This window comes from Leguminivora glycinivorella, chromosome 15 (assembly GCF_023078275.1).
Source record: "Leguminivora glycinivorella isolate SPB_JAAS2020 chromosome 15, LegGlyc_1.1, whole genome shotgun sequence".
NCBI classification, from domain to species: Eukaryota; Metazoa; Arthropoda; class Insecta; order Lepidoptera; family Tortricidae; genus Leguminivora; species Leguminivora glycinivorella.
Window position 1 is genome coordinate 14,288,131 of NC_062985.1, and position 27,088 is coordinate 14,315,218.

Genomic DNA, 27,088 nt, shown 5'->3' on the forward strand with positions numbered 1-27,088 from the left:
TAGCTGTCAAGCTGTCAGCACTCCCTTAACTGCTAATTAGCGAAAACAAAGAAAAAAAAACCTTAACAAATATGAATTACTACTCTTCATTGATATATGCAGCTGGTATCAGCGAGTACAGGTACCTACTACTACCTACTCAATTCATCCATAACCATCCCCGTGTATTACGAGCAAAGATTATCTCGTACTGTATCGTCGTGTTGTCTTGTAATTACGTACCTAGGTACTAGATCATACTGTACTTTCAACATACTCGAAGGCCTCGGACGACTTCCTTGTCAGAATCGAGGAGAGGAGAATTAAATAGAATGTTTCCACTGCAACTGTGTAAATAAAAATATACTTATTTTACCATTTGTTTCACTTTGAGTCTTGATTTTTTTGTTTTGTTATTTTTTTTATAATAGATGCCTCACACTTAACTAATAGCCTGATCATAATTAGGTACTCATTCCTGCAAAATATAATGGCCAACAATACATTTACCCATCATCAATTCATCATTTTAGTTACCTAACTAGAACATATTTACTTAAATTATTGCGTTACAATAAGTTCTCTCAGAGATCGTTAAAAATATCAAGCTGTTTAATAGTTTTCGTGATCAATAGAGATATGTATCAATTTCGGCTGATCCTTAACCGGGAGATCAATTTAATGAAGACAAGATATGCGACCTTAAACTTAAAACACCTTAATTTGGGATGGTGGCATACAAGCTACATTGGCCGAAACCTGTCGTACCGGAAGTTTTTCCGAAATAACCTTTCTCTGACTTCCGCATGGAAACCGCTCATAAAAGAAGCGCACAGTCGGGTATTGGTTACCCTAAGTAGGCTTTCACATTATCCGATCCGATATCGGATGTCGGAAGGATTTCAAAGACAAAAATCAAAGATGGCGGCTTAAATTTATATATTCATGCACTCTAAGGGATCGAAGAAGTAAGGGAAGAATATGGATAAAACAATTGGTATTTGAATTTCTCTGCTTAATAATACTTGACGATTAACTTTAGGAACTCACATCGTAAAACAAAGAGAGTACCTAAGTGCCTACAATAATGGCAATAATTGCCAGACTTACCATTCATAACCATTTATTACACAATCCGCACGCGCTAGCTGACGTGATAATAGTGTAATTTTCCCGTAAAAGCTACACTTAAAGTAATTTCATAAAAATAAATTACTACAAGGAAGTGTGTACCTATGGAAAGTTTTAAGGATCCAAAAATGTTAAGGTCCACTGCGTAAAACTTTTTTTGCAGTGACATTAAGTATTTCACTTGCTAAGTGAGCGAGATGTTATGATAAACCAGTGAATAAGTGCTCGTTTTAAAGAATACTTTGTATTCAGAGTTGGAAGGTTACTGTGAATTTGGTTCAAGCTGCGGGAAAAGCAATGATTTATCACTTGTAAGCCGAGATCGTCTGCCCGGTCAGTTGGTCTTGTGATACGCAGTGAGGCGGTTGACACGGTTACTTCATTTTACACGTATCGGGAACTTACATCGAGTTTTACATTGTATCATTTTTCCTTTCTTTGTTATTGAGTTGAAGTGACTTAAAAAAAAGTAAGTATTTTTTATTAATTTTTTTAGCTTGTAGACATTTTGAAGTGTCAAAAATTTTGATTTCCGGTCACGTTTTGATTGCATCGAGAAATTTCGCAACTTGACCGTAGGTATTGTATTGTGTATGGAACCTGCTTAGGTATTTTTTGCACATAGTGTTTAGCATATTAGGTTGCAGGTTTCAAATTTCGTTTTAATAAATTACCCAAAGAAGCAAGCAATAGCCCAAAAGTATTTATAATAGGTACCTATCTAAATTTCAGTAGGCAATCAAATTGAATTTTAAAGAAATAACAAAAAAAAATTAATATTAAAAGTTCAAACAATATTAACTACTGATGTGACCCCAATATTTCTGATCGACAATAAAATTAAAGGGATTTCGATTAGTCAGAATAACGTGTTATGAAATCTAAACCAATGTCGAATAAAAATTACCTATACGAGTGAGGTAACATTTCAAATTATGGGCACTATTATTTTCACTCCTTCACATCTACATATTCTTAATGATGAAATCTCATAATGATTCAGACATCTTTCATATTTTATGAGATTTTTAACGCACATAAAAATCACATCAAGTTTTGAATGAACCTGCTTATTAAATAAAGTAAGGTAAATTCTTGTGGTGGCCGGCTTGTCACCTAGGATACCTATACCTGCATATGACTTTATTTTTAAAAGTTGAAATACCGCTAACTTTTGAAATACTTACTGCTGACTCTCGAATGCGATTCAGCATAAAACTTCTGATTAGATTTGCGGAACCTGCATGCACTGGACTTCTAAAACTGAGAACTTTACAAGTGCATCGTGCTTCAAATTAGCAAAAAAATCTACTGTCTAAATTGATTTAGTAGCACACTCTTGTTAATAGTAGCGGGCGGAGCACACTACTCCGACAAAGCTTTATCGCATCGGTGCGTCCCTATCGCACTTATGTACAAATACTGCGAAAAGGACGGCTTGATGTTATATCGTTTATCGCGCGACCATGATTGCCTGCCAGGGCATTCCATGAGGTCATTAACATTAATTTAAAACTAGGTATACAAAACGAAAATGATTCGAAAAAATCGTTACTGTTTTCACCGACACGGATCGGAAGATTGGATAGTCAGACTAGTTAATAAGTAATAACTTTCTAGCGACTTTCTCTAAAAAGTATTTTTCCCCTCACTAGCTCGGAAACACGTGTTTTGTCCTTTAATACCAGCGGGTAAAAACGCATTTTATCCACTAGTGGATAAAGTAATTTGACCTTGAATAGAGGCAAAATTTCTGCTTTAAAATTGATAAAAGTTGGTTAATCTAGTGATGAAGATGTTTTACCACCTGTGGAACTACTGGAAGCAGTGATAAACGCGTTTTTTGCGTTGTACTTTCCTCGCTATAGTGAGGGGAAAAGTGTTGTGTTACACACGAGTGCAAATGTATTTTACTTCTCGTGTGTTGAAAAACTCGCAACCTCAGGATTCTATTCTCGAACCACTCGCTTTGCTCGTGGTTCAACTATAGAATCCTTTCGCTTGCTCGTTTTTCAATTCCACACTCGGCGTTAAAATACAACTTTGCACTCTTGTATAACAAATAACTATTTCGTCAGATGCCGCAGCAGACTCCCGATTTTGGCCACGACGTGACCTCCATCCGGGAATGGCTGGTCAAGGAGCCCCATCTGCCGCAAGACTTCAGTAAGTAAAGATTCTTATTCATAAGCGTACACTAAAGTTATCAAGTCGTTAAAGTTCGTTTGTCCTTTTCCGACGTATTGGTGTGATAGAAAGGGACAAACGAACTTTATCGGCTTGATAACTTTAGTGAACGTTTATGAATAGGGGGGTTAGTAATTTGAATGTACATTACGTCGACCATATATGTATAGTTGCCCAACGTATTTTCTCGGAATCGTTCTTATTTGTCGTGCTGGTCAAACGTGAACCGAACTAGCACTTTTTGTATTGAGACTGACTGAAACAGGACACGATCCTGAGTTATACTGGGGACGCTATTGCTATGTCTTGTATGGGAACCCTGCATTTTATGATTAAGCACTGAGACTTGGCACAGTTGTTCATTGGGTGGCCCTGAGTAGATAAAGATCGGGAGGCATCGAGAGCCCCCCTTAATTTAGGAGGGAGGAGGGGGGGAAGGCTGGCGCCTCCGCGCTTCCATTGAAACCATATTTCTCAAAAACTATACAAAATAGGGCATGCGACATATCATTTTCGGATAAATGAAGGACGAGGAATTCATTTTTGGAACAAAAAAAATATATTTTAGAACAAAAATACAAAATAAAATGGGAAAATCTGAAAATGAGATTTTTTTTATACATATTATTGCACATTTTATGAAAACTGTAATGGTTTTTTCTAAATAAAAAATATTATTTAATAGCTATATTTATCTAGTTTTAGAAAATGTATAATTTGTTATAGAAATATATTATACGACGAGTGATAAAAAATAATTTACATCGCCCGATAGGGTGATACGAATGCTCACTTCAATAAGTTTTGTCAATGATTTCGGGTATAATCACTATTTTTAACACACGAAAGCCGTAATCATTGTATTTTATGGCTATTTTAGTGATTAATGTACTTAAAATAAAAAAAAATACAAAAAAAAATAAAAAATTAAATGTGGTAACTTTTTTATAACATTATCCTATTTTGTTCTTTCTATACAATATATACCTAAAAGCAATAAATATGAATGAAAAGCCACATTTATGTAGTTTATAAAAATATATAGTTTGTTATATAAATACATTACGAAACGCGAGATAAAAAATAATAAAAGTGACGTGGCACGGCGATCTTGATGTACGGTACGGGTCAGCTTGTATGATTCGATGAGGTGAGGTAAAGGTACTCAAAGCTCTCAAAAAGTGTAGTTATTTAGAGTACTTTTATATATACAACATACTCCTATATAGTCTGAATTTAACTATTTATATTACATGAAATGAGCGATTGATATGATAGATCAGATATATACATCTGATCCTAATACATCTTGTGAAATAGTAGTTATCTATATGATTTGCATAATTTATGGATAATTCTTACTTGACATATTTATTATTCCAGGGGGCCGATTTTTGAGTCTCACGGCGTTCGAATTCAGAAAATTGTCACTGAAAATAATAGGCAATTCACCGTTTTCAACCGGTATTTTAGTGACAGTGAGACTCAAAAATCGGCCCCCAGATCTGCGTCCTGTACTTTGGTTAACGAGTGCCGAAAATAGTTATTAACCAAAAAAGACCGCCAAATTAACAGCATTTCACCGACAAAAGCTGCCTTGCACCATTTTTGTAAGGGTTATAGGTATATCAAGGTGTCCATTTATGGGGTCAACTAAGTAAACCCAATTCAAAATTTGCCATTATTTGCTACTTGTGGCTGGACGAAAGTCTGTAACAATTGGGATTTGGGAGCCTACTTGCCCGCAACGTTGCCTGTTGCTGCAGAAACATGCCTCGAAATTGTCGGATGCAGCTGTAAAAAACAGTGCCGCGTAAGGTGCAATCGTAAAAAAAGACTTTTAAATTAAATGTGCGGAACTGATGTGCTTATGCAGTGGATGTTGTGATATATACATAATTAAATTCAGACTATTCATGTTGTTTTATTGAATAACTCAAAATAGCTACACTTTTTGAGAGCCTTGAGTACTAGTCCCGATACACATGTTTTCGTCTAGTCAGACCATTTTTTGAGGTTCTCCTTTGTACAAAAGCAATGTCTTAGTTCAAAAATCATTAATGTTTAATGCTAATACGAATCTAGTTTATTTTTTATGGCACTATTGCGCAATAACTAACTATCATTGATACTGAAAGGAAGAATATGACGATTTTTATTTTATCTTTTATGGATGGGTAAAACCGATTTAAGGGGGCCCAAAGGACGTAACTAAATTCTGCTAGTAAACTAAAAAATCTTCAAGCCTATACATGCAGAACTGCTTTAGGAGTGGAGAAACTGATTAAGACATTTTTTTTGCAATATAAGTCACATGCAATTTTATTTTACAATCAAAATAATCTATATTATAGGACTTTTACAATTTTCTGTACTGGGTCGTGATATACCTACATGTGTAAACGTTATTAGAATAAGTATATTTCTATATTACTAGACGAACTCCACTGCATAGCGGGTAGTACCTTTACCTCACCTCATCGAATAATGCAAGCTGACCCGTACATAAAAATTTTCATTTTCATTATTTTTTATCTCGCGTTTCGTAATATATTTATATAACAAAATATATATTTTTATAAACTGCATAAATGTGGCTTTTTATTGATATTTATTGCTTTTAGATATATATTGTGTAGAAAGAACAAAATAATTTAAAAAATTATCACATTTTTAATATTTTTTAAAATTTTTGTATTTTTTTTATTTTAAGTACATTAATCACTAAAATAGCCATAAACTGCAATGATTACGGCTTTCGTGTGTTAAAAATAGTGATTATACCTGAAATCATTGACAAAACTTATTGAAATGAGCATTCAAATCACCCTATCGGGCGATGTAAATTATTTTTTATCACTCGTCCTATAATATATTTCTATAACAAATTATACATTTTCTAAAACTAGATAAATATAGCTATTAAATAATATTTTTTATTTAGAAAAAACCATTACAGTTTTCATAAAATGTGCAATAATATGTATAAAAAAAAATCTCATTTTCAGATTTTCCCATTTTATTTTGTATTTTTGTTCTAAAATACATTTTTTTTGTTCCAAAAATGAATTCCTCATCCTTCATTTATCCGAAAATGATATATCGCATGCCCTATTTTGTATAGTTTTAGAGAAATATGGTTTCAAAGGAAGCGCGGCGGCGCCAGCCTTCCCCCTCTTCCCTCCTAAATTAAGGGGGCTCTCAATGCCTCCCGATCTTTATCTACTCAGGGCCACCCAAGGAACAACCTGTGCCAAGTCTCAGTGCTTAATCATAAAATGCAGGGTGTTGTGCAATAGCGTCCCCAGTATTATCCGTGAAATTACGAAGGATAAAAATTTCGCACTACTTACATCGCTAACTGAAATCTTAATAGAAAAGTGGATGACCGCTATACAAATTGAATAGGTACAACTATCGGTCTAACCTAGGTCTCAGTTTTAGTAAAAGCGTCTGAGGTTTCGAATATGCAATTATTATGTTGCGGGGGAAGGCACAGGTTGGAGGGTCAGAATATTTGCCCCTCATTGACACATTCGAGTCAGGTGCGTAATTTTTATGACAATAAAAGTGAAGATTTTTTTGCATGAAATTCACTGAACAAAGCTTTTGTTGCTGTTGTGAAAAGGTCGTCGAATTTTTACACCAAGCTGTCTAATTTTAATTTACGTTCTTACACCTGTCGAGAAAATTTATAAAATAAAGAAAATTACATTTAACTGCTTCGTCATGAGTTTAAAATGAAATTAACAAAGCTTTAACTGCCTTAACCTTCACCTTTAGATATTACTTTTCTAAATACCTAAAGATACATTTTTACATAATTTGGTTATGTTTTTAACCGTCGCCTCATATCTCAAGAAGGACGGTTATCAAGTCGTCTGTATGTTTTTTTTTTTTTTTTTTTTTTATGTTTGTTCCTCGATATCTCCGTCGTTACTGGACCGATTTTGAAATTTTTTTTTTTGATTGAATGTATATGCATACAGATTGGTCCCATTTTTCTCAGAACCCAGTTCTGATGATGGGATCCTGGAGAAATCGAGGGAACTCCTCAAATCTAAAAGGCATACATATGGTTATTTTTGTGTTTTTAAAGGAACAGCATGCATTTAGGTACGGAACAGTGACATTTGGTGCAGTGGAACTGCTGATGATGGCCAGAACGGAACTCTTCAAATCTGAACGGCACGCTTATAGTGACTTTGGTATTTTTATACGAACAGCATGCACTTTCGTCCAGAACAGTGACATTTGGTGCAGTGGAATTTCTGATGATGGTCAGAACCGAACTCCTCAAATCTGAACGGCACGCTTATAGTGACTTTGGTATTTTTATAAGAACAGCATGCACTTTCATCCAGAACAGTGACATTTGGTGCAGTGGAACTGCTGATGATGGCCAGAACCAAACTCCTCAAATCTGAACGGCACGCTTATAGTGACTTTGCCATTTTTATAAGAACAGCATGCACTTTCGTCCAGAACAGTGACATTTGGTGCAGTGGAATTTCTGATGATGGTCAGAACCGAAGTCCTCAAATCTGAACGGCACGCTTATAGTGACTGTGGTATTTTTATAAGAACAGCATGCACTTTCGTCCAGAACAGTGACATTTGGTGCAGTGGAACTGCTGATGATGGCCAGAACCAAACTCCTCAAACCTGAACGGCACACTCATAGTGACTTTGGTATTTTTGTAAGAAAAGCATGCATTTAAGTTCAGAACAGTGACATTTATTTAGTTATGTTTGTTAAGCATAAGTTTTGAAGTCAAAGTTTGTCAAGCTTCGATTTCTTATAATATAATAGGATTCATGAGGAATTGAGGAAACTCCTCAAACCTTAACGTTATACGTATATTCATTTGTGTTGCCATCTAATAATTAAAGCATTAAAAGCAGTTTAAAAAAATACTTACACATTTCTACATAATCCAACATTCGCAAGTAGCTTTCACCAGAACCCGAAAGGCGACGGTTTTTTTTTCTTAAAAATTATTTACCGTAGCCGACTTGCCCAAATGACGCACGTTGTAGCCTATTTATGACATATTAATTTGTAAATATAGCGAGCCAAAATAGGATTAGATAAACATTTAGTTCTAATATGACATTTTATAAGTCACTAACTAATTATATCATTCATACATCTACTTTGCTTAGAATTCATATTTTCAGTTGTTAGCAATTGTATTCCTCTTAAGTAAGTTAATTAATAATTATTATGTACTGTTGACGCGTAAAAGTGCCCCTGTGGCCTTTGTGTCATATTTATTTGTTTTATACCAACACGAACAAAATACTGACTATAAAACATTAAAATAATTCAAATCCGTCAATTTATTCAATATTTATGATTCAAAATCATCATTTATAGGTAAAATCTAGCAGCCAGATTAAGACATCGAGTTAAAATTTGTATGAAATTACTTTGCCCCCTTGTGGATAAAGTGCAATTTTGCTATCTGTTTTCGAATAGCAAAGAAAGTCTTTACCAGTTGGTGTGGTGAAAAAATAATTAGGTACAAGGTTTTGCTCTAACTTTTTACCTATTCCGTAACTTCATCCTTGGGCCTTGTAAACTACAAGAACAAGAAAAATATGACTTAATAACAACCATTTCCTTTTTTACGGAATTTGTGTAGACTGACTTCCGAGACAAACATTTTACCTACCGGTCTCAAAACAGGTTTTTCGTATTAAGTTACCTACAGTTAAGTGTGAAATAAAGACCTGCTCATTATCATAATGGAGTTAATTAATTCTTTAAATAGATATTTTTGATACGGAAGTATGTTTGACAACAAACAAATAACACTAAAAGGCAAACAAGAATGAGTATCACTTGCAACATCACTTGCAACAATTACCTATGTTACTCTTCGATGGCCGCTAATACTTACAGCGCGTAAACCTAATAAGGGCGATAAATGAAACCAGGCATAAGTATAATTCAATATTGTTATCATTAATTAAAAGGTGTTTTTATTTGATCATAATGATTTTTTGAAAAATTTCCCAGCAGCAATGTACTGTAAACGTGGTTGCGATGACAATCAATGACAACTGTCAACGAGCGTTAAACACGAGTGTGTTTGCATTACGTTGCGGGCCGAATTATTTTGTATGGATAAAACATTTATCTCACTTTTAAGTAAAAGTTATCTAATTACATTTCTTATGTCCTATACTCACCACCGTTAAGAGGTTCGCCCGTATTAGGTTTACACCCTGTATACTTACCTAATGTTATTAAGGCTCAACAGATTCTTGTAAGAGGCCATCAACGGCATCAATGTTCAAATTCAATAATTACAGCTTTTATGGAAGAAAAACTTTTTAGATATATATGGATTATGGATTGAACGGGGCCTAAACAAATCATTAGCCATAAATCTATCAAGATTCAAGATGATTATGATTATGTTTTTTTTATTTCCGCTACTCAAAGGTTGTTTGGTAGAGATCGCTCTTCAGCGATATTACCGCCTGTTGTCTGCCTCTCCACTGTATCTTTTGCTGAGGTGTGCCAATAAAGAGTATTCTATCTATCTATATATGATGATCCACACAACCTCTGACCTATTTTGAACTACATGGATATTACATAATATACATATGTGCTAGTTGCAATTTAAATGAAAATAGTCATTAAGTATGACATAAACACACGACGATATCATATGATATGAATACCTTTGTTTGACGTAATTATATAAATTCATATGTTTAGTTTATTACTTTAAATAGAATCAGGCCACGACAAGTAGGCAACGATTTTTATGAATAGTCCCGCTTCTGCAAGGAATAAGTAAGTACCTACCGTACGTCATAAGTTTAATAAACATTTGCACCGGCGAAGCTGTTAAAAATCGTTGCCAACGTCTTGGATTAACTCTAGGCTAGGTGTGTTTTTTGGAAATGATAAAAACTTACGCGTTTCTGAGAGACAAATTATAATTATTATAAGAAACAATAGAGACTGAATAAAACAACCTTTGCAGGTGACCTGATGATCCGAAAGTTCCTGCACAGTTGCTACGGGAGCCTGGAGCGGACAAAGAAATGCATAGACCGGTTCTGCACCACGCGGAGTGTTATGAGCGAAATATACACCGACAGGGACCCCTGCTCCAACAAGCTGAAGACCGCCTTCGATATCACGTAAGTACTTATTTTTCACATCAATTCTGAAAGGGGCTTTTTCTTCCCTTTTTTGACGGAGCGGGAATTTCCCCTCCCCTAGCGAGAGGGGGGGAAACTTGGCCCTACCCACTAAACCCACTCCGGCGTTTCATCCCGATCGATGTATGGTTCATCATATCATTCACCACGGCGCCCTCCGGCATTGCATGCCCGTCGCTGGCATCAACCATGGGGGCAATCCCCCTTAGGGCTCGAGGCTTTTTCTTCCCTGCTATGAGGGAGCGAAGTGACACTTTTACTTTAAGGACACATTTTTACAAACTACTAATCTACACTTGATACGTCTTCCATTATCATTAGGTTATTCAACCGTACTCGGTATATACGAGTATGTATATATTTGCAACATAGGCACTGGCTAAAATTATGTACCTAAATCACGTAGGTACTTATTACCATCAATCAATTAAATTGTTTATTTTATTGAAGTATGTATAATTATGTTACTGCTTACTCTAAAAATTCAAAATAAAGTTTGGCGTTTTCGAAAGATCATGTCATATAATTTGTCCTTCACTGATAAAAACGATATCTTCAATAAAGTTGATAAAGTGAGTAACAGCCCCGAAAATGTCCCAGTACACCTAGTTTAAAATGTAATTTACATAGATTTTCAGACTATTGTGAACTTTTTCATGGTCAGTTAAATTGTCCCAAAACCTTACCCCATATTTGTATGCCCCACATTATACGCATGATATGATATGGAGATCGTTGATGTTAATTGACTACTTACTTTTTAAAATAGGGTTTTACCATCGCCACAATACCGGCACATCGTGTGTGTTAGAATTTAGAAACAACATGTAATGTTATCTGGAGTTACAGGCACAGGCACCCATAGGCTACGGTGACCGCTTGCCATCAGACGGGCCGTACACTTATATTGCTTATTATTAGTTATACTTAAAGGAAAACCAATTTAATAACCCCGAATAATGTTATTTTACCTCAGCTGTATTACCTCGAAATCACGTTTTCCTGATTTATAATTTATATCCAGTTAAATAACTTGGCAGAAAAAAGACGTCTATAAGTTTATTGCAAGCTTTTCAAGGCGGATGGATGTCACGCGCGCGCGGGCGCTTAACTCTACCAAAACTTGTTTAATAATGTTTGTTTGTTCACAGTATTGTACGACTATACCGTAATAATAACAATAGTCAATTATGATTAATGTGTCAAATGTAATACGTAAGCAAATAATTCGTGGACAAATATGGCTTACATTTCAATAAAGACAATACAATACTTTGGCACTCGGGCTTATATAACTTGATGACCGCCATTTGTCGTTTAAGGAGCTCCCATAATTTTTCGACGCACCAACTGGATATCCTAAGTTGGCTTTCTATGCTCTTGATTCAGTATTCAAATATCGAGGGTTTACTGGTGTAACCCGATAAGTTGAGAAAACTGGTTTTTGAAATTCTAACTAAGTATGTGCAATTTCCACAATGTTATTTCAAGGACAAATTATCTCGATTTATCCCGATTCACCAGTAAACCATCGATATTTCGGTTGCTCTTGTATCAATACGAGCGATTAAACAACTTTGCCCCTTGTAAAACAATAGTACATTACGATACGAGTGCGGAAAACAGGAAATTCGAAACGAGAATTTGACGATAAATTAAAACACATCTGAAGGGAGTGGTTTAAATCAACACGAGTTACGAATTTCCTTACCGCGCGTGTATCGTACGAAGTTTTTCAGTAGGTATAGGTACAGATGGTCTTTTGAAGATTTGTTCGACCTAACATGAAATGAACCCTTTGCGGCCTTTGCGCGCTAGTGCGGGGAAAAAGCACTATCTGTACTGAAATAACTATAATCCCCAGCGCATTTGGGAATCCTAATTTAAACAATTCAGAAGCCTCAAAGCTTTATTATGTGAAAAAATGTAGAGTAGATCTTTATAATAATAATAACTGGGCCGCGAAGTACCGTACTACAAGTACTTACCTGCGCCAGTTCTTGAAAATGGCCGTGCCACGCTCTATTGGGATCAATCTATTATCACTGACAGGACTATTGTAGCCAATAAGACTGACATTGTGATAATAGATCGACCGCAACGCCGGGCCGTGCTCGTTGACATCACCATCCCCCATGATGAGAATCTCGTGAAAGCCGAGACGGACAAGTCCAGTAAGTACCTAGACTTGGCTCACGAGATAACCACCATGTGGGATGTTGATTCAACGATCATTGTCCCGATAGTCGTTTCAGCGAACGGTCTCATAGCGAAGAGTCTCGACCAACATCTTAAGAGACTCTCGCTCGGTGGTTGGATCAAGGGCCAGATGCAGAAGGCGGTGATTTTGGACACAGCGCGGATAGTCCGACGGTTCCTCTCTCTGCAGCCCTAACCACCGGCAGCTTGGGCCCTGCCCCGCTGCTGGCGGCACCCTAGGTTAGGTTTTTTATAATGTGTTTATATGTTTTATATTGTTTTGTAAGTGTTTTATTTTATTTTACTTTTATACTCATATTGTAAAAAACCTAATCTAAGAAAAGAAATAAATAAAGGAAATAATAATTGATAATAATTAGGCGGCACCCTAGGTTAGGTTTTTTATAATGTGTTTATATATTTTGTATTGTTTTGTATGTGGTTTTGTATTTTACTTTTATAATCATATTATAAAACCTAGCCAAAGAATTAAAATGAATAAAGAGGAATAATTGATAATAATTATGCTTTCCACGTCACCATTTCGTAAAGAGGCTTTTTCATCCCTGCTAGGAAGGAGCAAATTGGCACTTGTGCCATTTTGCACATTTATGAGACAGTCTGCTATTAGGTATGTACTTACATTTATGGCGTTAGCTGAAAAATAGTATGAATGAATATAATATATTTACATATTTGGAAAGCATTATTTATTGACTTAGGGCCATAATACGAGTAGGTATAATAATTTTGTCATACAACAAAATAACTGAATTACCTTCAAATGACATATTTAATAGTATTTCTTGACAATTGTGTCAATCATGTGTCACATGTATTTTTTTTTATAAAAACAATTTTCATACAATAACGTTTCCACGTTAACCTAAGATAATCTTTGCTCTCAAGGGGAGGGGATGAAACTTAAAATTTAATTCATCGTATCGTTATTATTGCTTAAAAATACACAAGTGTCTAATAATATGGAATAACATGATTTGTTTTCCTTAAATATATATTTTAGGTAGGTACTTTAAAATCTTTAATTATACTTAGGTATTTGTTGTCCTACTTTTCTTCACTTCGCGTTAATTTCCATTTACTATACAAACAAGTAAAATAAACTATTAAATAAAGGCCAAAATTTGGAAATCAGTGGGGCTACAATAGTAATATTATGTAGTCATTTATAGTAAGTACTAATAGGTACTATGTAATTTTTCTTTTTCAGATAACCCAATATCAAATTTTGTGTCAGATAAGAAGATAAATTTTGTGTTTTATCAATTTCGTTACATTTATTTGAACTGAAAATTTGCTATTTTTCCATACTGGTAAGTAGACGCTTTAATTTTATTCGTTTCGTTACAAATCTTGTCAGATTCGTTACTTCCCAGTTTCGTTACGAAATCGAAAAGGTACAAAATTTCTGCAATTGACCCAATGAGAACACCTTTAGACGCACGGTGCAGTTTATGCATTACGATCATGTTAAAAAAAGTAAGTTATCGGAAAACAAATGATAAAAAACACTTTCAACTGTGAACTATTATTACAATATAATAATATGAAATATATAATAATTATACAATATAATAATATGAAGTAATACATTAATATGAAAATAATTTCACAGTCGGATATTTTTGACATTGGCTTGTGGTTGACCTCCCTTCGTTGGTAACCTTCGCAATAGCCGGAAGGGGCGGCCGTCTCATCGGAAGAAGTTAAACTGGCATTTTTGAGGCCACCCTTCAGAGCGTTTTCATATTATCCTATCCGATATCAGATGTAAGACCGATATCCTTATATTAAAAACGCCGCCTTTGTCAACCGTCCTACCTGAGATATCGGATCGGATAATGTGAAAACACTCTTATGTTTCTTATATTTTATTCTGATCTTGAACATGTGATTTCGATCAACTATCTATAGTACCACGTTGCAATTTTCGTTCCTTTCATTTCCTTTTATTTTTTAATCAAAATTATTGTGTACGTTTAAAATTTTACTACTAAGTAGGTATCGCGTTTATTTTTGTTTACTGATGAAATGATAACTTATTAAATGACATTTCATAATATACTCATATCAAGCTTTTACCTATATTGTGAAGTGTAGTCAAAAGCATACCAGTCGATAGTGTACTTAAATAATTCCTTATGCTTGTTCTTGGCATTGATCTTTCTAAGGAACGTTTAGAAAGAACCAAGTAATTTTCTGTTATAACATAACGTTTCAGAATTCCTGGGTTGAGGAACAGAGGGATAACTAAAATCGTAACGTAGGTATTATTCTAGTGATAGAGATACAGATTTATTTTGATTTCTTTATTTCTGCTCATTTTCTCGGTATGACTACAAAAAAACTGTGGTATATTGCGACCTTGAAGATAAATTAAATAGCTCACGATGCTGGTGATGATGCATGCGAAATGAATTGACTCCAAGGTCTTATCAAAACCTGCTCTAAACCATCGAAATTGTTAAATTGGAATTGACGTCTTTGTTTTTTAAATGGAACCTGTTTAGGTGTGAGGTAGGTAGGGGTAATCAAAATAATCTGTTTTAAGCACTGTGGGATCTTAAAAAGATTAAAAAACATCATTTATTTGCGAATATCTGACAAGGAACCGAAACCGCGATTGGTGAACATTTCTTCTAAAAACCAAAGTTAGATCCTTTTCCTTTAGGTAATTGTTTTGATTATTTTTTTATTGGACTTATATTGACCGGGATATAGACCGTGATTACCTTTTTGATTTTTGTCGAGCTCCCGATATTTCGACGCAGTTGCATGCATCATGATCACGGAAAACTGACGAAGGCGGGTGGATGTTAAAGTTGCATAGGCAGCGCGCGATCTACCCTCCTTCGCGCGCGTCGGCTGCGTTCACTTTCAGCGTTACCACTAGTCGCATTCACACTCGATGGTCTGTCCAAACACACTACACTCACAGTGTCACTACGTTTGTTCAATTCTGACTTCACCGGTTTTTTACACAAACAAATCACTGGATTCCATACATTAGATAGTTTGAAGCCATCCTCACGATTGAAATTTTTATATTTGTGAATCTCAATTTTTACACAAACAAATCACTGGATTCCATACATTAGATAGTTTGAAGCCATCCTCACGATTGAAATTTTTATATTTGTGAATCTCAATGGCTTCTCTTACCAATCTCGGTATGTAGTGGCGTTCCGTCGAAATTACCTTAGGACTATGCAACTCGATCCAATGATTTGCACCCGACTCAATGAGATGTTGAGCAATAGCAGACTTGCGAGTATCGTTCGTTTTGACTGCAGCAATGTGTTCTTTAATTCTGCAGGCAATAGTGCGCTTGGTCTGCCCTATGTAAGAACTGCCACAACTGCACTCAACTTTGTACACACCAGGTTTATCCAGCGGAAAATTGTCCTTAGGTGACCGCAAGAACTGTGCAATTTTCCTGTGTGGGGTGAAGATAGTTTTTACAGAGTAATTGTTTAGTATTTTAGAGATCTTACTGTCACTCCCTTTACGTACGGCATAAACGCTGGTTGTCTCTCTACGCGATGAGCACCTCACGCAGTTCTTACATAGGGCAGACCAAGCGCACTATTGCCTGCAGAATTAAAGAACACATTGCTGCAGTCAAAAAGAACGATACTCGCAAGTCTGCTATTGCTCAACATCTCATTGAGTCGGGTGAAAATCATTGGATCGAGTTGCATAGTCCTAAGGTAATTTCGACGGAACGCTACTACATACCGAGATTGGTAAGAGAAGCCATTGAGATTCACAAATATAAAAATTTCAATCGTGAGGATGGCTTCAAACTATCTAATGTATGGAATCCAGTGATTTGTTTGTGTAAAAAACCGGTGAAGTCAGAATTGAACAAACGTAGTGACACTGTGAGTGTAGTGTGTTTGGACAGACCATCGAGTGTGAATGCGACCAGTGGTAACGCTGAAAGTGAACGCAGCCGACGCGCGCGAAGGAGGGTAGATCGCGCGCTGTCTATGCAACTTTAACATCCACCCGCCTTCGTCAGTTTTCCGTGATCATGATGCATGCAACTGCGTCGAACTCGTTTCGAACTTCCTTTTTTTACGCACTTGTATCGTAATGTACTATTTCAGCCCAGTTCTGAGTCTGCCAATAATCATTGAATTTCTTCTTCGTAATCTTTTCCTTAATTATATTGACGTGAAGCTGGCAAAAATGTCTTAAGACGATTGCCATAGCAAAAAAAAAAAAAAACTGCGTCGAAATATCGGGACCTCGACAAAAATCAAAAAGGTAATCACGGTCTATATCCCGGTCAATATAAGTCTAATGAAAATAACCGTGAATCATTCAAAACTCTTATTTTTTTATTGTTATATGTATAGTTATAAAATTGTTTTTTTTTTATACAAACCTGAATCCGATTCATATCGTATCGGGATCTAATTTTAAGGTACCGAACAGTAAGCGGATACTACAGATATAAACAAGCAAACGTGAACCACAAAGGGAAATGGAAATTTCATCATCTTGCTTAAAAGCAAGGATATATGTATCAGATAATGGGAGTGAGTTTATTTCTAGGCCATTTGGTTCGCGAGAGCAGTCAACTCGCCTGCGCTCGCTGAGCGTCAATAATACGGATACTTTGCACGACGGCCTTGGCATTACGCGGCCGTGGCAAACATCTTTGTGTAAATATTATCGACATAATCGTAATCGTTCGATTTTACGTAAGCCAGGATTTTGGGGTCCCATGGGTCCCATAAAAGAGCCTCGAATCCATGTGCGAAGTCTCTGTCATTATAATTATGCTTTAATAGACCCGTATGACTCAATCTTTCGTATTTGCTATAGGTAGAAAATATGAGCCACCCTGGGCGTTGTACAGGCTGTCCGATAATTAATTTAACCATAAATGGAGCAGTTTAGACTGGTCCAGAAACCCGAGTACAAGTGGCGGCACGTAACTTTAGCGCTGAGTGAAATGTGGAGAGGATAGCTGCGCATGGGGACGCATACCCTTCGCCCCCTGTAATCTTCTGACATACCTGATTTAGACTTCTGCGCAATAACGGTTAGCGCTAAAGTTACGTGTTGAAAAACTTAAAAAGTTACCTGTTGTATGTGTGAGTGACGTGTTCGAATAGGCGTTTGTTTTGTTTGTGTTACTAATTTTAAATTTGTGTTCTCTATTCGAACACGTCACTCACACATACAACAGGTGACTTTTTTAAGTTTTTCACCTATACGCTACTTATAAAAAAATAAAAATCCTCTGGTTTTCGAGATAGTCGCATTTTTCGTAATTTAGGAAGTAAATCGATGTTCAGGACCAGTCTCTATTGGTGGTTAAAAGGTTATCCATAATTATCGGACAGCCTGTATTTAGTATGTGAAAAATTTAAAATATGATTTTAGACATTTCTATGAGCAATTGAGCATATTACTTATAAGATTTCTCGAGAATTGAGACTTAACTTTGTAATTTACATGTGTAGGTAAAAACAATATTTATTAAGGTACGTTTTATGTTCTGTGGGTTAGTACTAGGATTGATCATTAATCCAATATTTAATCGCCGTGAGATCATACTGTAGATTACAATAATGAGTTTCCTGGTTCATTTTTTTGATTGTTTGTATAATGACTAAAGAGTGCTATGAAAACATCTGCATAATGCAAGGTTAAACGTTAAACGTATGCAAATGAGATAAAAAGACGTCGGAATCCTAGTTACGATTGTCACATCATCATGTCATAACTCATAACTGTCATAAGTACTTAAATAAGAATGCTACGCACTACGAAATTTTTCATTCATAAATTATACTTACTTAATATCCCAGATGTATCATCTTTTGTCACTTTCTTTGATCGAATTCGTTCGCAATACAATCGTTGACACTCCTTGGCGAACGATATTCAATGCGCTAAATTACGCCAATACGAAAGAGGGATGAAGAGGGAAAAGTACGAAATGGAGGGCCAATTTGCCTAGAGGGTCAGCAGCTTAGAAGCTGAAGCGTTAATCCTAATCGTAGCAGTTACGCAGTTGTAAAAAGAAGATTGTCACAGTGATAATCAGTCGCGGCTGGTGAAAATTTCTGCTAGGCTACACTGAGCAAAAAGAAACTTACCTAAACATTAGGTACTTTACTAGTAATCAATTTTAGGCAAGCCAGTGAGAATCGGCTTGTATGGACCAGCCGCTGCTGGCTGATAATGACAATGCCCGAGTAGATGCTGCAATTGTACAGGGTACAGCCACAGTAATTCAACAACTGCAGTGGCTATCCGAATAATAGACGTAATTATGATAGAAGTTGAAAAACACCACAAACAAAAGTAGTAGTAGGAAAATGTAGGTAGATATTAACTTTGTATTAACAGGTTGTAAGTATGTAATAAAATGTCTTTATAGCAAGTACACGATAATTGGTAACAAGTACATAACGATTCTATTACAAACACTGCCGCCATGTGACAACATGGTTATTATAGGACGTACAATTGTAATAATAATGAAGAACTTTTCACTCAACTACTACTACTATACGTAGTATATACTCAGCAAGCTTTTGTCGAAACTGAAAAGCTTGATTATACCTACTTCTATTCGGAACAATAGGTACCTTTTTTGCGAGTCTTCTAAAATATACATATATTTTTTAATAAAACCCAAATAAACGACGTACTGATATGACTATGATTTTAGTTTAGTTACAAACATTTTAAAAAGTCAACCCCCTCGGTGTCACTTATAGGTGACTAACAGACTGAAACGGAATTAAATAATCCATATTAATTTGATATTTATTTCACATTATAATAATTAATCGTAATATATCAGGCATGTTCTCGCGCAACAGCTAACTCATAACAACCATAATAATCTGAAAACACTCCACTCAACACCTAACGTAGGTACCTTTTTTTGGGTTTCATGTTTAAGCAAAGCTATTTACCCAACTATCAAGCAGGTAAATAAAGTATACGATAATATGAGGCTATAAGTATACATAATAATGACTGAATACACAATCACTTCTCATCATTTCTAGACGTTATTATAGATATTTGTAACCAAGTGCGCGTAAAAAACAATTGTCTTATTTCGCAACAGTGTAATTGGATCCCATACTTATATCAAATGCAATTCGAGTCATTACGTGACCTACGATGATGAGTTTACATGGCCTTTCAACCGTGGCGTTGTTATGAAAAGTTACTGCTTATAACCTAGCCTCATTATATCTTACACGTGTGCTTACCCTCGCTTTTCCAGTTCTCTGTTTGTATTTGTTTACCTAGTTATTTAACACTTAATTTATCTACCTAAAGGCAAAAGAATTCAATCTAGGTATGTACATATTAAACTTAGTACAACAGCAATTCTCTAAAAGCCCGGTGTCAAGTGTGTTTGTGAGCATTTTCGGTAACAAAAAGGAAAGTTCTAGGGAAATTTTGGGAAACCGTAAATCTTGCTCAAAATCATGTACTCCTACTGCCAATTTTTTCAAAATCAAAAATGTGATCCAAATGTATCAACTTTTTGAAAAGGAATTCCTCAGTCGATAATAAGTACCTACCACCTGTCAAATGAAAAGTTTTGTCAGTGTCTCTTGAAACTTTTTTGGTTTTCGACGAATTAACGTTCCATTGCCTTCACCATCCAGGCTTATGGAGCAAAGTTTATAAATTGATTCAGCAACGAGACGAAGTATGGATATCTCGTGAACATTCGTACGACGCATTCTTTTTCAATTGGCTGAAATAATTATGTAGGGATCTAAGCTTTCCACTCAGGATATCATGGATAAGTGTTTCCATGACGACGTTACATACTCGTCATCTAGAGGTTTCTGTAATCTATGGTGTAATGTAGATATTTGACTTACAATGATGTAGACGTGTTTATCAATTATAAGTTCACCATCTGTTTAACTTTGAACTCTGGTCTCGAAAAGAAAAAGCTTCAAATTAAACACCCAGTTTCATAATAAACAAAAGTATGTTTAATCCACACAAATCACCTTTTCTTTTTCTCTTCGATACAAAAATAACTAAAATCTCTAATATAAATTACGATAACATACCGTTAGGTAGTTGTAAATAGCAAAAGTGACATCTCACGGGAAATTGATTAACACCATCTCTTCCAGGACCGTGGCAACCTTCATGGCCGGTGACCAAGAGATCCTGATCCACCAGTTCGACGACCCGACCCTTGAGCGGTTTGCCTTCTACGACCTCATAAAGGCCTTCGCGCTGCAGGCCGACTACTGGATCAATGACCTCGAGAGCTACCCTGAGGGACACATCATCATCATGGACATTAAGGACTACAGCCTGAGAATGCTGCCCAAGTGCAATATCATGTTCTTTAGAGATTTTATACTGTTTTTACTGGTAAGTAACTAAGTACGAAAGTATGATATACATAAAAACATTATAATACATACTGGAAGCGCTGGTAGCCTAGCAGTAATAAGTGCGTGCGACTTTCGTTCTGGACGTCGCGGGTTCGAACCCCGGCTCGTACCAATGAGTTTTTCACTTATGTGCGAAATGTCATTTGATATTTGCCAGTCGCTTTTCGGTGAAGGAAAACATCGTGAGGAAACCGGACTAATTCCAATATCACATTACCAGTATGTCATCATCCTCCTTGCGTTATCCCGGCATTTGCCACGGCTTATGGGAGCCTGGGGTCCGCTTTGACAACTAATCCCAAGATTTGGCGTAGGCACTAGTTTTTACGAAAGCGACAGCCATCTGACATTCCAACCCGAAGGGTAAACTAGACCTTTTTGGAATTAGTTAGTTTCAAGCCTATGTAACGTTATTCCAAAAACTTCTATGATGTTTCAATGGTGCCTTATCTACTCCCTGAAAAGTAAATTACCTATAAGAGTAAACCATGAGATTCTAGCAAGCATAGCAGTGCAGTTGCAGTTACACATACATGTATAGTTCAACATGTGGTAACATTATGCATTGTGCATACAAATGTTGGTACACGGACGCATCCTTTGACTACAAAATGAAATTTTAATTCTCACTGCATTACACAAGCCACATTACAAAATCCTTGAATTTACCTACAATGTATTTTGGTACATAGGTATTAGCTTATAATATGTAACTTAGTTCGTAAAACTAGTGTTTCTATATTAATTATAGCTATAAATTACGTCTATAATTAATTACAGCTATAAAGTTAGACCATGGTATGTTTTCGTACTAGGTACCTACCAGTGGCTTATCGATACAACTCGATTCCCAATGGGTTCCCTAAAATTCTGCAGTATCCGTAGAAGTCTATACAAAGCAGACCCAAAAACCCCTCCGGCTTTACCAACAAAAAGTTTCACGCGTCGCCACTGGTACCTACTTAATATTGAGTATGGCGCTCTGGGGAGTTACCATGACGTGCTAAAGCCGTTCAGTTTAGGTTGAGGGAGAGGGACGGAGCTATGTAACTGCCATAGCTGTGTCCCTTTCTCTCAACCTAAACTGAACGTCTTTAGTACGTCATGGTAACCCCCCTGCTCTGTAAAATAAGTTGGTGAGAAGACATTATGCCCTCAAGTCAGCGCTATCTTAACGTCTCTAGTCTCATCGTCAGAAATTGGTGCCTTTGCCTTTCAATTTCATCCCTTAGTTTTCGATTTCATCCCTTAGTTTTAGATTCACTTCTTCTTCGTGTAAAGGGATCAAGTAAAATTAAATTTTGGTTTGCCAATGCTTAGCCACTTCAAGCCCTCGAGGGATAGCCCTTAAGAGATCTTCTTCAGTACACGTTGTTGGGCACCGGGGGCACTGTCTCATATGTGTTGTTGTTTGGGGGACGCCACAATCGCAGAGTATGTCCCCATGTCGCTCAATCCCCCATTTCGGGAGATTATCCTTTGATCACCCACTCCCGTCCTTAGTTTTAGATTTCATCCCTTGGTTTTGAATTTCATCCATTGGTTAAAAACCTATGTTGCGTTCCAGGAAGCCATGCCGGTTCGAGTTAAGTCTGTGAACGTGATCAACTACCCGTCGTACTACGAGAAACTGTTCGCGCTGGTCAAGCCAGTACTGCCGGCGTACATCATCGATGTTGTAAGTAAACAAGGGAAAATCTGTTCGGTTGTGGGGAAAACTGGTAAATATTATAGTTTTACGCTGTGTGAAACAATACATTAGCATACTACAAATAACAACAGCTAATATTATGATATTTATACTAAACTCTTTCATCACTTTAAATTCGTTTTATATTCTCAAATAATATACATGGGGAAACTGGGGAAAATTCGTCGAATAAAGTCAAATCCGATACATATCGCATCTAGAGCTAATTTTGGACTCATCTTTAAGTTTGAATCGTCCCGTGTATCGAAAAAATACAATATCAAAATACCCATAGACCCAATACGCGAAAGATAAAAAAAAAAGAAGATTAATCATTAAACTCGTGAGTTCGCGTGGCCTTGCGTGAATGCAGTTGATGATTTTTTTAAACAATACACGTTCGTGTAGGTACATGTTAGAGGTCAAAAGTGTTAAGACACATCAAAACCATTTCGGTCAGCTTTCACTTTTCGAACTACACCTTTAGCATAATTTTGAAGACTAAGTTCTTGCTTGTATAACAGACTACTCTGTTTTGTAAAAGACCAGTAGGGCAATCATGGTCGCGCGATAAATGATAAAACATCGGGCCGTCCTTATCGCACTTACAAATAGTGCGATAGGGACGGCCTGCTGCTTTATCATTTATCGCGCGACCATAATTGCCTGCCTGTAGTACTCTTCTTTAAACGAAAGATAAGTGACCAAATTAGCAAGACCTCTAGTCTCTCTCAAAGTTTTTGATGAAGGGTTAAGGCTTCTGATTCCAGGTTGTTGTTGAGAGGAATGGATTTTTGTAGATACTAAGATGGTTGTATTTTTTGTATCGTAAACTTATCTCTATTGTTTCCATATTCAGATCAAATTCCACCCGGACCTCAACAGCTTATACAAGAGCGTCAGCAAGCAATACCTGCCGTCGGAATACGGCGGCGAGGCAGGCAGCATGCGGGAACAACACTTGGAGTTCGTCAAGAAGATACAGGACAAAAGGTACATAATTATTCAGATCAAACACTCGGAGCTGAGCAGCTTGTCCAAGAGTTTCAGCAAGCTATACCTGCCGTCAGTGTATAACACTTGGAGTTCGTCAACAAGATACAGGACAAAAGGTACATATTCAGATCAAACACTCGGATCTAAGCAGCTTGTCCAAGAGTTTCAGCAAGCTATACCTGCCGTCAGTGTATAACACTTGGAGTTCGTCAACAAGATATAGGACAAAAGGTACATATTCAGATCAAACACTCGGAGCTGAGCAGCTTGTGCAAGAGTTTCAGCAAGCTATACCTGCCGTCAGTGTATAATACTTGGAGTTCGTCAACAAGATACAGGACAAAAGGTACATATTCAGATCAAACACTCGGAGCTGAGCAGCTTGTCCAAGAGTTTCAGCAAGCTATACCTGCCGTCAGTGTATAACACTTGGAGTTCGTCAACAAGATACAGGACAAAAGGTACATATTCAGATCAAACACTCGGAGCTAAGCAGCTTGTCCAAGAGTTTCAGCAAGCTATACCTGCCGTCAGTGTATAACACTTGGAGTTCGTCAACAAGATACAGGACAAAAGGTACATATTCAGATCAAACACTCGGAGCTAAGCAGCTTGTCCAAGAGTTTCAGCAAGCTATATCTGCCGTCAGTGTATAACACTTGGAGTTCGTCAACAAGATATAGGACAAAAGGTACATATTCAGATCAAACACTCGGAGCTGAGCAGCTTGTCCAAGAGTTTCAGCAAGCTATACCTGCCGTCAGTGTATAACACTTGGAGTTCGTCAACAAGATACAGGACAAAAGGTACATATTCAGATCAAACACTCGGAGCAGCTTGTCCCAGACCGTCAGCAAGCAATATACTATCCGTCAGTGTACAATAATTGAAGTTCGTCAAGAAGATGCAAAACAAAAGTGCAGTATAAGGACGACTTAGTAGTTAATCTCCGGCAGCGGCGGTGCGAAAGGTACTTACTGCGTTCGAAAGCACGTAGTTGAACAAAATTATTGTCAATGTTACTCGACATCGTCCAAAGTAAGATGTTGTTATTTAATACTATTAACTATAAGTATTAGTATAATAATACCACATTATATCTCAGCCAGAAAACACAAAAAATATCATTATGCATTATTCTTATCCACGATTATCCAAGTCCGCTTGCATGTGTTGCGTATGTACACAACGCGGCGCGTTGAACGCGCTTGTGTGCACCCCGCGCGGCGTACGTTTGTTAGAAGATTTATTACTGGTTTTATACTGTGACAAAAGGTACATATTCAGATCAAACACCCAGAGCTGAGCAGCAAGCAATACCTGCCGTCAGTGCAGCCGTCAAAACGAAATGCAACGTTTCCCAATGTTTAATAAATGTGTTTTCCCCTCACTAGCTCGGAAACACGTGTTTTGTCCTTTAATACCAGCGGGTAAAAACGCATTTTATCCACTAGTGGGTAAAGTAATTTGACCTTGAATAAAGTCAAATTCACTGTTTTAAAATTGATAAAACTAGGTGAATCTAGTATTAAAGATGATTTACCACCTGTGGAACTACTTGGAAGCAGTGATAAACGCATTTTTTGCGTTGTAGTTTCCTCGCTACAGTGAGAGGAAAAGTTTTGTGTTACACTCGGGTGCAAATGTATTTTACTTCTCGTGTGTTAAAAAACTCGCAAGTTCAGGATTCTATTCTCGAACCACTCGCTTCGCTCGTGGTTCAACTATAGAATCCTTTCAATTGCTCGTTTTTCAATTCCACACTCGGCGTTAAAATACAACTTTGCCCCCTTGTATAACAAATAACTAAAAAATATCTACTGTGCATACCCTAAAACTGAAATTTTGTACCTTAAAGATAGTGATATAAAACTAGCGAAAGTAGAATGACAATCTAGCGAAGTAAGTAAGTAAGTGTACTTACTTACTTACTTCGCTAGATTGTCATTTCCTTCCGTGAGGGAAAATGTTTATCAACACTCTGTAATTAGAAGCCCATGTACTTCTTTGTTATATAACCACTTCCCATTGTTGTCGTCGTAGGTCTATAGGTATTGGACATAGTTATACAGGTCATCGAGTCGATTAATAACTGGATCTTTAATAACAAGTTCACTGCGTTTTATAACACATTAACTGTTCGCGTTTTTAAGACAATTAAAATAAATACAGTTTTTCGGGTCTGCCGAAATATAATTTCATTATTTTTGACTTTTCTGTTGAAATCAGCAGCAGGCGAAGCATGGAAACGTAATATAGCGTATCGCGTGCTGGCGGAGGGGGGAGGTGACGGGACGGGATATCTATGTGCTATGTGTATTATTTATTTTCGATTAGATTTCCATTATTTTTATAAAATCATAACTGATCGAATCATACTTATAATTTATTGTCGAATCGTGTCCTAGCATGTAAATAAGTCTAAACAAATATAAGATGTAGATAATTTTGACCTATATTTTGAATAGGTACTAAATTAAATTCTTGTTTTTCAGAGATTATTACAAGAATGACAACCTCTGGAAGGCTGACCTGAAGAAGAAACCGAAAGGAATTGAGAGCGCTATGACTGGATCATTCAAAACGCTATCCATTGATTAGGCTCCGGGCATTATGTAGATTAATTGCTAAGCTAGTAGGTATCCAATTGCAATGTAAGTTAAAATACATGCAAGGAGTAACAAATAGCGATGTCAGATTATTAAGAGAAAATAAAAAGATCATTGCTTTGGTGAATAAAGACTAAACTTGTCCGTCTTCGAGGATGTTAGTTACCCTATTAGTTTTTCTTATGCATTTTCCTAATCAGAAAAAAATTGGTACCGAATTCGCCACTATTTTTGTTACACCGTGTATATGTATTACATTATATACTTACATTTTATGCTGGCGCAATGTAAAAATAAAAATATATAAGGCATTAAAGCCAAGTTTGGCCAAATATTATATGTATAGATAGGCTTTAAGACACCGTGCTAATAATTTTACTTGACCTGAAAAGAGAGTAAAGGAGTTTTCCCCTCACTAGCTCGGGAACACGTGTTTTGTCCTTTAATACCAGCGGGTAAAAACGCATTTTATCCACTAGTGGGTAAAGTAATTTTACCTTGAATAAAGTCAAATTAACTGCTTTAAAATTTATAAAAGTAGGTGAATCTAGTAATAAAGATGATTTACCACCTGTGGAACTACTGGAAGCAGTGATAAACACATTTTTTGCGTTGTAGTTTCCTCGCTATAGTGAGGGGAAAAGTTTTGTGTTACACTCGGGTGCAAATGTATT

General features: G+C 36.4%; 1 protein-coding gene across 2 annotated transcripts; it reads left to right on the forward strand.

Moving 5' to 3' along the window:
- The first annotated feature begins 1,444 nt into the window (after positions 1-1,444).
- LOC125233868 (alpha-tocopherol transfer protein-like) lies at positions 1,445-26,490 on the forward strand. 2 transcript variants are annotated; one of them, XM_048140016.1, is made up of 7 exons: positions 1,445-1,578; positions 3,189-3,276; positions 10,305-10,464; positions 20,850-21,096; positions 22,687-22,797; positions 23,669-23,802; positions 26,301-26,490. In XM_048140016.1, exons 2-7 carry the CDS (start codon positions 3,189-3,191, stop codon positions 26,404-26,406), a joined length of 846 nt encoding a protein of 281 aa, XP_047995973.1. In that variant the 5' UTR covers positions 1,445-1,578; the 3' UTR covers positions 26,407-26,490. The 2 variants fall into 2 exon arrangements, with proteins under 2 accessions (XP_047995973.1, XP_047995974.1); XM_048140017.1 differs by having other exon boundaries at positions 1,448-1,583.
- The last annotated feature ends 598 nt before the right edge of the window (positions 26,491-27,088 follow it).

What these genes read in the sequence shown, in the direction of transcription:
- LOC125233868 (XM_048140016.1), top strand. Translation starts at nt 3,189, where the DNA reads ATGCCGCAGCAGACTCCCGATTTTGGCCACGACGTGACCTCCATCCGG. An exon ending in AAGACCGCCTTCGATATCAC is followed by an intron (nt 10,465 to 20,849) that starts GTAAGTACTTAT and finishes CATCTCTTCCAG; the next exon opens with GACCGTGGCAACCTTCATGG. An exon ending in CGGCGTACATCATCGATGTT is followed by an intron (nt 22,798 to 23,668) that starts GTAAGTAAACAA and finishes TTCCATATTCAG; the next exon opens with ATCAAATTCCACCCGGACCT.